Source organism: Eublepharis macularius, chromosome 9, assembly GCF_028583425.1.
Source record: "Eublepharis macularius isolate TG4126 chromosome 9, MPM_Emac_v1.0, whole genome shotgun sequence".
Taxonomy (NCBI): domain Eukaryota; kingdom Metazoa; phylum Chordata; class Lepidosauria; order Squamata; family Eublepharidae; genus Eublepharis; species Eublepharis macularius.
This window is the reverse complement of record NC_072798.1, coordinates 41,005,406-41,023,512: the sequence shown is the minus strand read 5'-3', so window position 1 is coordinate 41,023,512 and position 18,107 is coordinate 41,005,406. Positions and strand designations below refer to the sequence as shown.

Sequence of the window (18,107 nt, the reverse complement as noted above, 5' to 3'; positions counted from 1 at the left end):
TCACATTGGGGTTGTATCTCACGATTATCCTGCATGAACTGAGAATGCATACTAAAATATGCTCAACAATCCACTAAGGTCTTAATTGCAGGAGAAAATCAGTAATGGTGGAGAATTTGTCTTTTAGTGAAGTTTTTGCACGAGACTGTTGGGGCTGTTGTTAACTCTCTTTCCTGCCCTTTGCTCTTCCTCTGCAATCTATCCCTTCTTCAGGTGTTTCCCTCTTTTGACTGGGGCCCTTTTCTTGTCCCTTCCATGCATGCGACAAAACACAAGAACAAGGATCACTTTATTGTCATTGGAGTCTACTTCGGTACTGTGTTGCACATATTTGGCTCTTCCTCCTGCACAACCCTGACAGCATGCTATGAGATCTGTGGTCATAAAGGTAAATTTCAGGCACAATGTACTCAGTTTACCTAATTAGAATATAAGATCATTTTTGTATTACTCTGAAATGAATAGGAAAATTAAACAATTTAACAGCAGCTTGAAGAGAGTTTGCAAGCAACTGAATGGGAAGGGCAAGCAAGGACAACCTGAACAGACTGTCTGGAAGCTTTCGGTGCTATGCAAGAGGAGCTGGCAGGAAGGGACCAGTTAAAAGGAACCTGACGACTTACCGGCAAGCTGGGTTGGCCCCGGGTGTAAGACGAAGTGGAGGCAGGATTAGTGAAAGGAGGAGGAGTGTCCATCCTGCGCTGGTCCAGCCGCATGGTCAGCACCATTTCACCTGAGCACCCGCAGGATCTAGTTACAGGCACAGCATCCCCCGGGAGAGACGGCGCGGCCGGCGACACCATAATGAGATTGACAGCAGGTACAGCTCAAGCAGGGGGGTGCGAATGGGCCCCCTGGGTTCCTGGCAGAGATCTCCAGGGCCGTTTGTGCCGGTCGCCTTCGGGGGCCAGGGAGGAATTTTTCCCACAAGGGGCCAGATTGGTTTTTTCACCTTCCTCTGGGCATCGAAGTTGGGGACCCGGGGGGTGGGGGGGTGGCTCCGTCTTTCTTGGTTGCAGCAGCTGGAGTGTTGGTGGGAGTCGGGCCTTCGGCCTTCCTCCAGAGACGGTTTTTGAGGCATTGGGCCAGATCCCAACAGGGTGAGTGGGCCTTTGGGACTGCTCACCCCGACGGAAATGGAAGCAAGGGTTGCCAGGCAGGGCCGACAACGGAACAACGTGTGCCGACGTGCCAGGAGGAGGCTGGCGGATGATGCATCGGTCGGCAGCCAGGCCTACGATGCCAATGGGGATCCGTGCCCAGATGCCAGGCCAATGCTCCATCCAGCTGTAATCAATAAAGTTGTGGCCATTTCTAACCCAAGCAAGTCTCTGGTGTGATTATTAGCCTCTACGCAGTCTGACATAGCACATATGGAACAATCTCCAGTTAATTAAAAGTAGCTGTCTGCTCCTCTCCAGCATTGCTGTAATCACTTTTTTATCCTTCCTTTTAAAGCTACTGCAGCAGCTTCTCCTCTTTCTCTTTCATATGAACAAGAAGGAGGCACAGGCATGCATATGTACATTGTTCTGGAAGGAGAAATAACAGGACCAGCACCCTTTCCCATCAACTCCTCCTCCTCCCCATTCATGCATAAGTAGCCTCTTTTTCTATGGGGCTAAATTAGGAACCAAACTTGCAAGACAAATGTAGATTAAGAAATTCCTTTAAATCAAAACCTTTCAATAATCAGACCAATATTACTAGTTTTTGACGACTAAACACATAAGTGCAACAAAGGACAGAAACTTGCAGCCAATAATGTCTTTGCATTAAGCCAATTAACTGGTTGTCTCTTGAAACCACTTCAGGGTGAACAAAGTCCAACTTTAGTGTCCACCAAGTGCCAGAGGCCCTTGCTACAATCCTCTTGATTATGGAAACAAACTGGAACCGAGGCTTCTGTCTTCAGTTTATGAATTACAGCCCTGCAATAATAACGTTTCAGTAATAATGCCAAACTAAATTTAACTTCCCCCTTTTTACTCATTTTTCACATATGATGTATTTTCAGTGACTTTATTCAAGGTGATAAGAGCTCCTTAAATGTTATTAAGTTTCTGTGCAATCAGCCTTCTCTTCAGTTTCTCAGCTCCAACCCTGTGTCTCTCTACACAAGACATCTGACATGTGAAGAACACGTGTCAGGAGATGCAAAGTTAGCCAGGAAGGGTAGTTTAAAAAGACAGAGCTGGCAGCAGGGGGCTGTGTGAAGGGGCTGTGAAATGCCAGAAGGGAAACTTCAGCCTGTTAAATTTGTTCTGAAATACTGTACCACAATTTAGAAAAAACAAGTTAATAAAAAGATGAGAGGGAGTGTGGATCAGTGGTGAAACATTTGCTTTTCATGCAGATGGTCCCAGTTTAAAAAAATCTGATAGTAGGTTATGTGAAAGACATGGATGTGCTGCTCAGCAAGTGCAACAAACAAAGGGGTTGAGTTTCTAACAGCGTTTTATGGTATTTTTAGTCTGAAAACTGTTATTTTGAGCAGCCCAATGATCTATGTTTTATGGTCCATGTTTATGCTGTGTAAAAATTTAGTGAGGTGCCTTGCACACCCCACAGAAGTCATAGTCAGAGTTTCCACTGGTTTAAATAGATTGATATTAGACTCGTGTTTCTTTTGAAGCTTCATTCCTAGGAATAGAATTGTTCCAGGCCTGCATCAGCTGTGTTCCACAATCCCAGCATAATTAGTCAGTGAAGCCATTTGATGCTTTACTGTTCTGTACTATGCCCCATTGTTCAGTTGGGAAATGATCCTAATCTTATTTGGGCTTCTAGATAAACACAGGCAATTATCCTAATTATCCTATTAAGAGGTCTAGGAGAGTCAACAGGGTTGCACACCCTCTATTCCATCTCTGAATGAAGATCAATCAAATGAAACAGAAAATCTTTACCCACCATGGGATGATGGCAACAGAAGGGTACAAACAAATCTCCCTGGGGAGAGAGTTCCAGAGCTTTGCTGACACAACTGAGATGCCCCCAAAGTGTCAATTAAACATTAATGCAGTTTCGGACTGTCTTGGGGGAAAAAATGGTCATGCTACTGTGTGCATGCCCTAGTAATATGTAAATTAGATTATTGCGATGTGCTCTGTGTGGAACTGCCCTTGAGGAGTGTCCAGAAGATACAGTTAGCACAGAATGTTGACTGCAGTGAGTGACACAGGGACCATATCACTCCCATCTAGTTCCACTTATGCTGGCTTATTTAAAGACTGTCTCCTCCCAGATGAATCTACCCAACCATTACAGTAATCCTTCCTTATAAGTCATGCTTAGGATTTCTCTGTCATTTCTGGTGAGATGGGTGGCAACCCAAGAAAGGACCTTCTCTCAATAGTGCTCCCAAATTCCCTAACCAGGGAGATATCTCTGTTCCCTCTATTGTTGTCTTCTGCCAGTAAGTGAATTCATTTCAATTGGCCTTCCCCATTGTTCCTTCTTCTTGTTTATGGTTTTATTTGTCGATAGACAGATATAATTTTAAAAGCTGGTTTTTAAGGGTCCATATCGACAACTCAGTTCAACGGCCTTTCCTTCTATATATCCTGTTAAAACTGCAACCAGAGATTTATTTTAAGAAAATTGTAATTTTAGTTAACCTGTTCTTAAAAAATAAATTACGCATGTGCTAAAATATAGGTGCAAAAGGGAACAACTCTTTCCTTATAACTAGAATTTGTTTTCATTCAATGAAACTGAGGATTGTTTGGAATAAAATTTTATTTTGGGTCACAGTGTTTTCAAAACAGGGAAAGGTAGACATAAATCCGATATTTTCCCTGATTTCTCTTTTCTGGAAAGCTTCATTTCTTAAGACATCTGAAAAGAACATGCAGCAGGTACTCTGGAGAAATTATCTGGGGATAGCACAAATCTGGAAAGGGTGTGGAGAAACAGTGAGGGCATAGATCCTGTCTTCCTTGGGCCTGGGATGGTTCTTGGGGACGCAGAAAGTGAAATGCTGCAGGAGGGTGGTGAAGAAGATGAAGAGCTCCATTCTAGCCAACTGTTCTCCAGGGCAGGCATGGCGGCCTGAGGGGAAAGGGAAGCATTTTAGTCCGTGCATGAGAGCAGGGCTATGGACACCACAGAATCCAGCTGCATGTGTAACATTTTCTCACTCGGGGCAAATTCTGATTATCATATTTTAAGACCATGGCTGCTGCAACCAGTCCCCTGACTATATGACTGTGTGTTGTTCAGCCAAGATTCAGTTTTTATTTTTAACAACCTTGCCATGGAACCAGATTTGAAAGTTAAACTCAACAAAAGCACATGACCTCAAGCTGAAATGGTTCTGAGAACCAACCCCTAGCTGCATGGGTTGGATCCCCTGCAGCACAAAGAAAAATGACCAGAGTAGTGATATTAAGAGAAATTCTCTTAATTCCTCCCCCCCCTTCCCCAATTTCCCCCTGAAACTGAACATCCACTTCTTTCTCTCTTTGTAGGAAATTGGAATCTATTCCATTTTGATAAAACTGAAATTTGAAGCCAGGAGGTGCAGGAAAAGAGGATTTGTAAAATTCCAGTTTTTCACTCTGCAGATACTCAGCGGTGAGTGACGTCTTTCTGAACCTTCCTATTATCCTGCTAGCGCCCCACCCTGTGATGTGTAATATTAAACAACCACAAGGGCTAAAGTTACAAAGGAGTAGATTGATTTCTCTTCAAAGAGAAATGAAGGAGAAACTCTCTTTTTAAAAAGAAAAATGAGAATAAGAGGATCCATTGGCAATATCTTAAAAAAGCACATTTTAGAAGTTCTCCTCCCTGTAACAACTCTACCATGCAGCCACTTGTGAATGCCAAAAGGGAATGGCAAAGGTTGCAGGCCAATATGGGGTAAAGGTCAAGTGAGGAAGAAAGTGTGAGAAGTGCTCATCCTGTTAGTAGTCAGACCCCTCCTCCTGCTGAGGGGCAGTTTATAGATAGGAAACCATAAACACCCTCCCTTAAATATAAGTGCAAGGCACTGCCTGACTGGAAATGAAACAAAATGGATTCCAGCCAGGTAAGAGCCTGGAAAGATATTTTAGAAGGGGAGTCAGAGTGGCTGACTAACTAATGGCCCCCTCCATGCCCCGGAGAGTCACATAATTTAGGACAATGGGTCTCCCAAGAAACTCTTGACTAATCTCATCAATGCCTGGCCTCATTTCCCCCTCACCCATTTCCCCTAATTAGCAATACCTAACACTATTCACCAAACCTGGTAGCTTTTCCCATCTGGTACTCACAGGGTCATCAAATTCCATTTACACCTATTAGCCACCTCTGGAAAATTCATCAAGTTATTATTTTGGGGGTGAATATGTTAATTTGCCCCAGGGAGAATTTTGCACAATATCTGGAGTCCCTAGCCTCCCGTGTGTGTGTGTGCGTGCGTATGCGCGCACGCGTTCCGGGACCTGTACATACACCCCCAAATCCATTTGGGCCTCCTTTTCTTCTCTCTGTGAGAAGAAAAGGGGGTCATTTTTTTGCTTGTCATTTCGCTGCTGCCTCCACGGACTTTCATCTTCAAGTCTGGTAACTATAGCCTTCCTCAAAATTGCTTTCTCCCTCTGCTCCCTGATTTCCTCTTAGCTAACCTTGTATGTATTTTATGCATGTTTGTATGTTTACCCTTTTATTTCTCTTTTTAATAAAAATCTTTTTGGCTGTACAGCTGCCTGGTTTATTTTGAGAGTTCTCTTAAGGAAAAAATCCCCATAAACATTGGTGGAGAATCCCAGTTACCCCTTCTTGCTTTGTCTCCTTTAAGTTAATTTCCCCCAACTAATTAAAAGACTGTCTATTTTGGTAACAATCCTGCCTCTTGTATTAAAGGATCTTTTACTACCAGCAGCAGAAAAAATGGCATAGGGTCAAATGACATATAAGCAGACATACTGACAATTCCCTGATTTAGAACAACAATGATTTCTTGAGTTTATTCTTCAGTGTCTGCTGTTTCAAAGCAACATGCTCCTGACAAGATTGCAAAGGAATTATGCGAGTTATCAGTGAATGATGATACAGTTTCTTTTTTTGAAACATTCCCTATGTCCAGGGTCTGAGGCTCAGCCCCCAGACTTACCAGGAGGAGGGGATGGGAGGCAGCCAGGAGACAGCTACCCAGCCACTCTGATGGGCTCCCAGGTCCAGAACATTCCAGCAACAGAGGTGGGGAAAGAAGCACTCAAGCCTCAGAGAGTCAGACGGGGCAGGTGGAAACCCGTTAGCCCCACTCTCCAGTGGAAGGCTGGGAGACCAGGCAAGGAGAGTAAGGACAGGCAGGAGGGGACCAGACCAGAGGGAGAAGGCACAAGAAGCAAGCCAGCTAGCAACCTTACTGGCAGAGGAGGAAAGCCAGCACAGGGCCACACCCCAACCTGCAGGCAGGCTAGAAGGGATTAGCAAGGACCAGGTGAGGCCAGGAACAAAGCAACCACAGGTGGGGCTGCCTGAGGCAAGCAGCAAAGAAAGCCCAGCAACCAGCAAAGAAGGTACAGGTGTGGCTGCCTAGGACATGGCTAGAGGCGTGGCTGGCAGGTGGAGCCAGGAATGAGAGGGAGGGGGGCTACAGGAGACCTCACAAAAGCCCTTGACAGGTGCTAAGGCATGCCCCAGGGCACTTAGCAGGCAGCAGACCAACAGGTGCAGCTACCCCTGGGAGTGGACCTGACACCCCACTGCCACCATCCTCCCCAGGTTTACCTGTAGAGAAAGGCAGGAAGGCCTCTCGCTTGATGAACTTTCCATTTGCATCCAGGAAGTGCTCAGGGTAGAACTGGTGTGGTTTCTCCCACATGGTTTCATCTTTCAGCACAGAAGATAAATGATTGAAGACTACAGTCCTCTAACAAGAGAGAAAAAATCTGAATCTTCTGCTAGTTTCAGATTGTACTTCTTTTCTGAATATGTGAAATGTTAGAAGGCCATATAAAGTTTATAGAGAGAGAATCCAAACAGGAATCAGTAAGTAGAACAGGAAACAACAGAGACGTTAATTGCTTTCAAGAATCCCCTATCCTGTTGATGGCTCTCGCAAGCACATAGTACTTAAGGTTTGGTTATGCAAATGTTTCTAGCCAGCAGGAAAAAAAATCAAACTGCCATTTCATACCCTGGCGGGAATGTTACACCTAAGCAATGATAGAGATTAGGGGATGCCAAATGCTAGATTATACATTTTCCTCATAATACAAGGAAAGAAGGACAGACCCAAGGGCCATGGGCAAAGATAAATTCCCTTGACACAAAGGGAACAAGGTTCATTTGGGCTGATTCCATCTTGGGATAACTTGGAGGAAGGAGCTCTCACGCCTGGGCTTCATCTTGATGGCTGCCATTACCATGTGGAACTAGCAAAGAACTGGCAGCCTGAATGAAGACTCAAGGTAATGGATGCCTGATACAATGTTGTAACTGTAAGAATAGATAAACCTACCCTAGAATAGCAACAGTCAGGATACTTACAGAGGAGAGACAGAAAACTTCATGTATACACCTTTACTTTGTATCCTTGATCAATCTGTTAATATACCGAGTATGTGTATGAACACTGTCTCTTTGATAAACTTTATTGCTTTGAATGTTGAAAGTCTGTTCTCCATAACCATGTTAAGCTTCACTCAAACATGTTAGTAAAAAGGTAGCGGGGAAGGGGAGGTTGATAGCCGATAGAATGCTAGATCCCAAGAATGTGCAAATGTGGTATGCCATCCTTGCAGTAGATAATTGCTGCAACCTAGAGGCGCAGGTACTAGGCAGATCCTGTAAAATGTGACACAAATAGAATGCTAGAACTGCTAGCCCTTTCAGTGGGAGATATCCTAAATGACCAGCTGGTACAGCATAGATATCCAGAGAGAAATGAGAACCCCTCTGGGAGTTGTATGGACTTCGGAGAGCAGTGCCCCACCAGGCAGGGATTTGGGACAACCACTGGGTGTTTCGACCTCCCAGAGGACCCAAACTGGAACAGCACTTGCAGGTCCATGAGGTTGTTCTGCAACAGTAGGAGTTGATTTATAAATTAAAAGATGAGAGAACGAGTCAGAAGAATAGGAGAAAATAGACTTGTTCTTCTTTTATATGCCCCTGCTGTGAATTTCTTTGATGGCTTACAGTGAGAATGGCATAAGTGTACTGTCAGTGGTAGCCTACGCTTTGCAAAGAACACTGAGTCCCTTCTGCTATATTGCTTGATGGTTGTGCTTCGAATATGAAAAACACACCCAAGCATTTTGATGTGTGATACTGTAGTATGTTTGGGGCTGATTTAAATAATTGGAACTGTGTGGAGTGCAGGAGCACTCCTACAGTCAGCGTGACAGTGTTTTGGCGTTGGGAGGGCATGCACGCTTTTCACATGTGAATATGAGATTCCTGATAAGTACTGGGTCCCCCCCCCCCACCAGGAGGATATAGTCACCTGGGAAACCTATAGCTGAAAGAAGAGTTAAGAGTTGTAGAGGCATAGGTCTGGCCTGTTCAGTTAGTTGACTATGTGTCTTCCAATAAGCAGGTCCGGCGTGACCATTGAAGCCAGGTAGGCGGTGGCCTCAGGGTGCGGGGTGCCGGAGGGGGTGCCGGAGTAGGCGCAGGTGCGGGGGGCGGGAGCACGCGCAATGGAGCTGCAGCCTCCTAGCCCTCCCGCCCTGTGCTGCCGCTGCCGCCAACACACGCCCCCGGCTGGGTGCAGCAGCCGTGGGCAGGCATCTGCAGCGGTGCAGGGCAACCAAGCGGGAGAGCTGGGAGGCCACCGGCGTGCCATCCCAGCCACCCGCCACAGCAATCGGGCCATGATGTGGCCATGATGACGACACACGTGACATCATCACGCAAGCCAGTGTGTGTGTGCATGCGCGCACATGCACGGGCATACAGCCCACCAGCCAGCCGGCTGCAAGCGCCAAAAACCCTAGCACTGCTGCTGCCAATAAGTGTAGTTCTTGCAAACATTGCAGCCTCCACTATTGATCCTTTCCCTCCCCAAAAACACAACATGGTGTCAGAAATCGGCACATGTTTATAGGCCCTATAGCCACAGCACAGTGTGTATTCAACAAAATAAGCTCTAAAGTGCAAATGCGGGAGCTTCGCTAGAAAACTGCTTCTTTTCCATGGAGCACTTTATGCCCCCCCCATCCCTGAGTGGGAACCTTGCTGAAAACTGGAGGAGGTGGGGGCAGCATTTTCACCTGTACCTGACAGTCCCTGGAACGGATGCCAGGCCAAACACCTTTCAAGTTGTCCTTTTATTACACATGGTTGGAGAAAAGGCCTTAGAGATGTACAATATCTTGGTGCCAGACCCTGACGATGACTCCACTCTAGGGCCGTTTCCACACAGCGCTAAATACAGCGCGAACCTCCGCATTTCTACCGCCAAACCCCGCCAATACCCGTCTTATTCCGCTTCCATTTATCCTGCTTCATGATGCTTTTTAGGCATTTCGTGGGAACTTCTGAGGACGATTCTGAACGATTTGTGATGCCCTACCCTTGGGGAGCCCCGCCCCCTTTTCCTTTTCCACTCTGTGCCGACGGCCAGTACAGTCCTTTTTTTAAAATGGCTTTTGAGCAATCACGAGGTTTCAATGGGGGAAATTTCCAGTTCGACACATAATGCATACATTTAATGAAATGTATGCACTGACAGACAGAGCACCCATATTTTCTGAAGAGCTTCCCTGGGTGCCTGGCAAATGGCCCCTTTTTTTGTTTTTTAATAAAAGGATCGGTTTGCCTGGTTGCGACTTCTCCGCAGGGGTTGGCAGTCAACTGCTCCTGATCAATGTATGCTGTGAATCAAGCAACACAGAGGCGGGCTCTCTGCTCTAGCGAGTTTCCCTGGGAGCCCGCAAAACAGCGGAGTTCTTCCAGTCGGACCCTGCCTTCCAGCACCCCCTACGTTGATTTGTATCTGAGGTTTCTGGAAAGACTGTAAAATTCCTCCACGGCCGGGGGTGGGGGGAGAGAAACAGACGGGCTGGGAGCAGTGGTGACCCCCCCCCATTAGGGCGCACTAAGAGGCTCACTTTCGGCACAGGTCATTCTACCTCCTCTGCTCTTTCCAAGTGGGTGCTCAGCTCACTGTAGCCTAATTCTGGCTGGGGCGGGGGGGCGGGGGGGCTGGCTGAGAAGAAGTTGCTGTGGGGAGAGCTCTGGGCTCGCCGTGTCTTGGAAGACCCCCCCCCCCGTGGCCCCAATCAGGGCGCCTTGTGGAGCCGGACCCAGTCCGGCTTGTGAGGAGGGCGATTGTGCCCCGTGGGAGGTTGAGGAGAGGGGAGGCGGGCCGTGAGAAAGCCCCGGCGCCCCTGCCCCTCCCGTGCCCTGGCCAAGGTGGCTGGGCAGCGCTGGGGTGGACAGAGCCCGTGCCAGGCGGGAGGGCTTGGTGGGAACGGATCGCAAGAAGGGGAGGGAGGGCTGCAAAAGCCAAGGGCTGGTGTGGGGGGGGTTATGCCTGGCCAGGGGGCGGCGGGCCGAGCGGCGGGGGCCAAGCCGCCCGCCCGCTCCTTTTCCCAAATGCATCGGCTCTGCTCCAGCTTGGTGCTCAGGACATGGGGGGGGGCTTCTTGCCCTTGGGCTGCTGGCCCAAGACCCTCGTTGGCATGGGGTGGGGGTGGGGGTTATGCAGGGGCAGGGGGCTGGGGCATATTGTCAGAAGAACGGGAGCAAGAAAGTTTCTCTCCCCGTGTAAAAGAAGCGGTGGGTGTCGGTTTCTGAAGAGCCAGGCCAGAGTTGTGGCAGCGAGTGCAAAGTGCGAACGGAGCAGGTGAGCGCTCCTGTGTATCTCTCCGCCTGCAATATGTTGCTCGAGAAGCAATCCCAATGTGCTTCGAGAAACATTCGCGGGCAACTGAACAGGCCTATCACAGGCCACCATGTGGGAGGAGCACTGAAATTGACCAGTGAAACCACGAAATAACGCAAAAGTCAGTGACGAAAGAAAAAAACCGGAGACAGTGGGTGGCAGGGACCCGACGTCAACTGTGACGTGGGCAGTTACCGCCCACTGCCTCGTGATTTCTGCGGCATGTGTGAACAGCCGGGAGCGGAACGAGGCGGAAGGCGGCGGAAGAAGGCGCAAGGAAGCGGATGCTTGGTAAGTGATACATTGCGATACATTGCGCGAAACTTGCGGTATTTTTGCCCATGTGGAAACGGCCTAGCACAGGCTTTAACACTGCTCAAGAATTATTGCAACCCCAAGAGAAATATTATGTTTGAACACTATCAGTTCTGGAATCACCCACCATTGGGAAATGAACTGATTGACTTATATGTCTTCAGTGTCAGTGATAAAGGGCTCAATGAATAATTTTACTCACGGAGCATGATCTCAACCTGCAAAAGGCAATAGATGTCTGCAGAGCCACATAAGATGCCAAAATGCAAATAGAAGCGATGTCTCCACCAGGCCGACCTGTTCAGGCTGTGTTAAAGGACAGAGTTCAGAGAAACTCTGAGGAGTGCCAGTCATTTTAGCTACAAGAGAAACCAAAAACTCCAAAAGCTTACGCTTGGAAGATGTGTTCACATTCTAGCAAATCTCACCTTCCATGGGCCTGCCTAGCATTTCAGACCAAATGCTATAGATGTGAAAAAAGGAATCACTTTTCTTCAATGTGCAGAGCTCCCAGCAGAGAGGGTCAGAAAGATCCCAAATCCATTTCTACACTTGACTGTTACCAGCTCACTTTTGTTGACGTACTTTCTGGCAGTGGGGGGGAGGGGAGGCAATGTCAAGCAGCAAACACGGAGCCATGGTACTCCATGCTAATAAGTGGATTGCCCATAAAATTCCAGCCGGACACTGGTGCTGAAGCCAATGTTCTCCCTGCCCACCTTTTGGAAAACCTCCCAGGTCCCATGTGCATGGTTCACTCTACAACCAAACTGGTTGCATACAGAAGTTCCCAAATGCACTGTAAGGGAAAAGTCATAAAAGCAACAACAGCCAAACATAAGGCACACCTTTGCTTCTTTCTCATCAGTGCATCAACAACACCAATACACGTGAGGGAGGCCTGTGTGCAGCTCTGTCTGATAGGCAGAATTGCCCTGCTGGACACCAAGCCACCTACAACCAAGGAAGAACTCATTGCACAGTATTTTACAGTCTTTACAGGACTAGGCAAATTCTGGGGCACACACCACATACATATAGACAGTGCCGGATCCAGGGTTGCCCACGCCCGGGGCAACCCTTAGCTGACTGCCTCGTGTACGCGCGCGCTCCCCACACTATGTGATGATGTCACTTTGGTGACATCATCACGCAGGGCGGACGGAAGCAGCGTGCGGGGCTGAGAAGGCGCCCGCACCATTCGCCTGCGGGGAGGCGAATGGCACAGGGGTCCTCGCAGCCCCCCGTGCTGCTTTTGCCTGCTCTGCAGGACAGGGGGCAGCCGGCTTGCCATGCACCCCCTGCCCTCCAGGGCAGGCAAAATCAGTGCGGGAGGCTGCGAGGCCACCCGCACCATTCGCCTGCGGGGAGGCGAATGGCACGGGCAGCCTCGCAGCCGCCCATGCTGCTTTCGCCTGCCCCGCAGGAGAGGACAGGGGGCAGCCGGCTTGCCAGGCACCCCCTGCACTCCAGGGCAGGCAAAAGGCAGCGCGGCCCCCCACACTGCTTTTGCCTGCCCCACAGGACAGGGGGCAGCCGGCTTGCCGCACACCCCCTGCCCTCCAGGGCAGGCGAAAGCAGTGCGGGAGGCTGCGAGGCTGGCCGCACCATTCGCCTCCCCGCAGGCGAATGGTGCGGGCGGCCTCGCAGCTGCACACACTGCTTTCGCCTGCACCCCCTGCCCTCCAGGGCAGGCAAAAGGCAGCGCAGCCCCCCGCACTGCTTTCGCCTGCCCCGCAGGACAGGGGGCAGCCGGCTTGTCGCACACCCCCTGCCCTTTATGATCATGGACAAACTAAAAAATCGTCTGAAGCGGCTAGAAAAAGATGGCATTGTTGCCAAGGTGCATAGACCTACATCCTGGGTCAACAGCTTAATCATTACTGAGAAAAAGAACGGCCATCTCAGAGTCTGCCTTGAGCCCAGGGACCTTAATAAAGCCATATGGTGACATTACTATTCTATTCGTGCACCCACAGCGGCCCAAAGCCAACTGGCTAGAAAAAAAATCTTCACTATTCAAGACAAAAAGGATGGACACTGGCAAGTGAAGTTGGATGCTACCTCCACTGACTTATGCACTTTGAGCACATCCTGGGGATACAAGTTTCACCATCTTCCTTTCAGCATCAACTCAGTGAAGTCTTCCAGCAAAAGGACCACAAATTGTTTGGTGATATCCTCAGTGACCATATCATAGCAGATGACATGATCATAGGAGCATCAACTCAAGGACAGCATGATCAAATATTGCAGATTGTGATGGAAAAAGCCTAGTCTGAACAGCTCAAGTTCAACCCTGATAAGATGGTAAGCAAGGTCAGATATTGGGCCATGTAGTCTCAGCAGATGACATTAAGCCAGATGACAGTAAAGTTCATGCCATAACCAACATGACTACTCCACAAGACAAAAAAAGCCCTGCAGAGGCTTTGGGGATGGTCAGATTCCTTGAATAATATATACCAAAAAAGTATCTCTGATAGCCCCACTTAGGTACTTGCTGCGAGACAATATCATATGGCAGTGGTCTTGGGAACAAGACATGGCATTGTAGAATCTAAAAGCATCACTGTGCACAGCACTGGTACTCAAGTTTCATGACCCTAACAAGCCATTAACCATCCAAGCAGATGTGTCCAAAGATGGTTTGGGTGCCAGTCTCTTACAGGATGCAGGCGCTGTGTCATATGCCTCACGAGCCCTGACGGCAGAGAGTAAAATTCTGCCCAAATAGAGAGAGAACTTCTAGCCATAGTATTTGCCACTAAAATATTCAACTGGTACAGCTATGGGGTGCCAGTACTGGTACACACACACCACAAGCCGCTTGAAGTGATATTTTCTAAACCTCTTGGACTGGGTCCAAGAGGCAGCCCGAATCTGGGAGCACACCGCGCCGCCCAGGAACGCACCCTCAGATGGTGCGTCGTCCCCCCACCAGACAGGTAAGCAGGGGCGAGGGGTGGAGGGTGGGATTGAAGGATCTGCTACCCTGGGTGGGGGACTGGCATCTCTAACATACATATATACAATAAATATACCACAGCAGTGTTGTGTATTGGGCTGAGTTAGGCCGGACAAGGCCTCTTCTGTCTCATATTAAATGTTATGCACTGTGTTGAGCTTCAGTACTTATCAGGGTTCCTAACACACTTCATTCTCGTTGGTTACATTGCCTGCACTTAACTCTCATTGGGTACATTCACAAGCACATTCATTGGTTACTTTCCAGGGGCAGGAGCCAATCGGTCCTCTGACGTCATCAGGCCATTAAAGGGGGTCGTGCGGGGAGATCTTGCTAGGAAGATGCTTCATGTTGTGAGTTTGCGTGATCTCCGGGGCGCATGTGAAAATGGCCATGGCATGGGGCTTGTATTTGCCCCACTATGGGGTTCCACATGCTGCACATAGATGATAAATAGTTTTAAACTGACAAACTAGGTTACAGACAATAGGAAAAGCTTCACAGTCCAGGATAACAGCTTGTGGAGAACGGGGAACCTTCCCCCCTCCAAATGAGCCCATTCTTAAACACACTTTAAGCATCTCTGTTTCTGCTAAATCCCAAACTTTTAAGCAAGCCTATTTCATGTTGTTGGAACTGTAGGCTTTTCTGAATATGTAGCCCAAACCACAAAGATATAAAATCAGCAGCTTTAATGAAGACTGATATTCCACCTGCACATAGTTCAAGATGACAACCCACAGATTAAGATGAATATAAATTTGTGTACCATTAGAGATCACTGAAACAATTTGATTCCAGTACCCTTGTACAAGAGAGCAATTTCTCCAGACATGGAAAAAATCTGCTTGAGGAGCAGAGCATTTCCAACATTTAAAATGGTTTCAGTAAATTTTTTGTTTAGCCTAAATGGGGTAAGATCACATCAAAAAAATAACCTAATACTGGGCTTTTCTTAGTGAATAAATCCTAAACATAATCCATGGGTGCTGTGGCACCTGCTGGCATGTTACCTGGCATTTGCCAATATTTTTAGAAAGTGGGTAGATGCAGATGGGGCTCTTGCCCAGCACAGCTTCTAATATGCTATTGGAGATCTTATTGACTATGCAGATGAAAAAAGTTGCTTTGATAGCAGCTGCTACAAGTATTGGTTTTATTTTTCTCTCTCACTGCTCTTTTCCAGCATATTTTAAAAATTACACCTCTACATCCCTGCCATTGGACTTCCTCTGGGTGTATATGTGGCTCCACCTTCTGCAGCAGCCATTTTGTGGTTGCGCCCACCACTCCATGTCTGAATTCCAAAAGTGCCCACAGGTTCAAAAAGGTTGTGGACCCTTGAATCATGCTGTATGTCTTCTTCTAAATATCACTTGAAATGATAACACCTAACTTTTTTTGTATTTATGCTTTTTAGTATTAAAAATCAGCATTGTTGAATATCTTCCTCGGATTGTACATCAAATGCTCCTGTCAAGACAACTTTCAGTTCCCAGAACTGAAAAAACATGTATTTACTCTGAAAGTGTGCTTTTTTTTGTGGGTATGTGCAGTGTGAGACACTAATATCTTACCTATTGGTTCTTCTTTTTTCCTTATTACTAGGACCTGCTCCCTTCTTCTTTTTTGAAAATATAGGAACCAAGATGGAGTTCACCCATTTATTCTTCTACTAATCCCTTCTTCTGTGATAAATTACACACTACACCTATCAACCACATCTCTGAGAATGGAGATATTATGACTTTCCCAGTATCCTTTAAAGGGTTTGTACCTTAGGGATGACAAACTTGTTGATTTCAACATCTTGACATGTTATATAAGGAAGTGTAATAGGTGCGATATCAGCATAACGCTGCATTTCATGGACCACAGCATTAGTATAAGGCAGGTTTGGCTGATCCTCCATCATGGGTAGTTTGTCCCTGCCAAGCACTTCTTCAATTTCTTCGTGTACTCTATCTGGAAATATAAATAATTATGAATTTATTGATCAGCTATCCCATCTTTCCTCCAAGCAGCTGAGAACTGTGCTGTTTATGGCTAAACCATATGATATATGAGACAGTAGTGATCAGATTTCTGAATATTTTCCTGCACATTGAAAAAGCAGCTGTCAGTGAACAGAACTGGGGCCTGACAATTCAGGTGATTGTCGTGTGTTCTCCCAGTCTCCACCCCCCTTTTTTTTTTACTAATGGAAACTCCCAGGAAAAAAAAGACAGGCATCACCTTCGGTACATGTCTTACAAACAGCTAGGAAACTGCTGTTATGTCAGTCAAATACCCTTTGCAGCTTTCATTAGTCTTATCCTTTTGTACTGTGGCTAGACCCTCTCTTTCACTCCTACATTTCTTTCCACTTTCCTCTCTTACGGCCATGTGTGCCATTCAGCTCTTGCTGTGTAGCACTCTTATCTCCTCTGCTTAAATTTATGTCCCTTCTAATAAAGGAAGATGAAAGATAGTACTGAGTGGCATCAACAAGGAGAGCTAATGCTTCCTTTGTTTGGGGGTAACAAGTGACTTGTGCCACCATGGAAAAATTAAACTGCAATATCTTCAAGCCGAGCATAAGCAAGCCTCATTTGCACTTACTCTGGACCTCGGAAAGGACAATCCCAGACCTTACAAAGATCAACCACCACAATTCAATTGAAGTAAAGAACTAAGTTTTTGCTAAAACTTTCTGCTCAAGAAAGCAGTCCACCTTCCATTCTGAACCACTAACTTTCTCAAGTGATCATGTTTACACTTTCCCTAGGCCATGCCCTGGGAGAGCTCTCTAAATTGGATGACATAATCTGATTTTGTTCTGCCCAATAGAAAGCCCCAAAGAGAGATCTTTCTCATGGCCTAAATCCTTTAGCACTGATCGGGATAGAGAATTGTCAGTCCTTCTAGATTGGCCAACACCGAGCTTGTTCTGGCCCCCATCCAGTACAGTGACTAGACAGACAAAGAGAACCTTTGGTGTCAGACTCTGCTTTGAATCAGTCCAAATAGAGAATAAAATGGGAGAATGAGTTTGCCTCCATTTGCTAACTGCCAATTGTCACAGCTGTTGCATGTGGTTACTCCCAATCTTCCTTTATATGACAAAGGGAACTACTGCAGAACTACACATTTGTGTTTGACCACCTAGCTGACATTAGTTGAGAGAGAGTATGAGATGGATTGAAAAAGAATCTGACCATTATATGCTGGAGCAAAGGAAAGCAGCCTCAAATTTTATTATTTTAAGAAAGCTGCCTTGAGGATCTGAAATGGAAGGTTGCTGTAGAAGTAAGAGATAAAAATTAAGATCTCAAAATATACCTTCAGAAGACAATAAAAGCCCTCCAGATCACAAACCCTAAGAGGAATTGCTATATCTTCCCCAGTAATCATCACTTACTCTGAACCTCAGGATGAAGGACCATATTCAGCAGCCCCCAGAGTAGGGTGGTTGCAGTCGTTTCAGTCCCAGCCGTAAACAGGTCAAAAATAATTTTAATAAGGTTTTGTTCATTAAAACTGCTCTTTGGATTCCCGTTGTTCTGAAGGAAATTAAACACACAGGAAACTTATTTGGAAAGATGTAATACTATATCATGATTGAACTACCCCCATGAATTAGCAATTATTTTTCTTGTTATCAGCAATCTGTATAGTATATAGGGTTCCTAGATGCCCACCGGTGGTGGGCAAACTCCTGGGGGTTTGATTCCTTGCCAGTGATTGGTGGGCGTGGGCAAGCTCCTGGAGGTTGCCCAACACTGGCAGGCAAACCAGGTATGTGCGCTGTGTGTGCGCTCCCAGAAGGTGCGACAATGTCACCACGGAAGTAATCTCATTGCCCCAACCACGGGAGTGCTCCCCCGCTTCGTTTGGGGCCTATTTTGACCCCAAATGGGCAGAATTGGCCCCACATGGAGCATAGGGCCATTCATGTGACTGGTGCACCAATGTCACTTCCAAGAGTGACATCATTACGCAGGCGCTGGGGCAGGT

At 47.1% G+C, this 18,107-nt stretch overlaps 1 protein-coding gene across 4 annotated transcripts in view; it reads right to left on the bottom strand.

Moving 5' to 3' along the window:
* Positions 1-18,107, bottom strand: part of LOC129335276 (cytochrome P450 2D14-like) — a 95,787-nt gene that overhangs the window by 21,673 nt on the left and 56,007 nt on the right. For 2 of the 4 annotated variants that reach the window (XM_054987706.1, XM_054987705.1), the window contains 4 exons: positions 17,512-17,653; positions 15,889-16,076; positions 6,724-6,865; positions 3,733-4,053 (listed from right to left, as the gene is read on the bottom strand). In XM_054987706.1, coding sequence (XP_054843681.1) covers positions 3,875-4,053; positions 6,724-6,865; positions 15,889-16,076; positions 17,512-17,653 — 651 coding nt within the window. In that variant the 3' untranslated portion in view covers positions 3,733-3,874. Of the gene's footprint in view, positions 1-3,732; positions 4,054-6,723; positions 6,866-11,345; positions 11,450-15,888; positions 16,077-17,511; positions 17,654-18,107 lie in introns of those variants that run through there. The other 2 variants (XM_054987708.1, XM_054987707.1) reach the window with 2 other exon arrangements.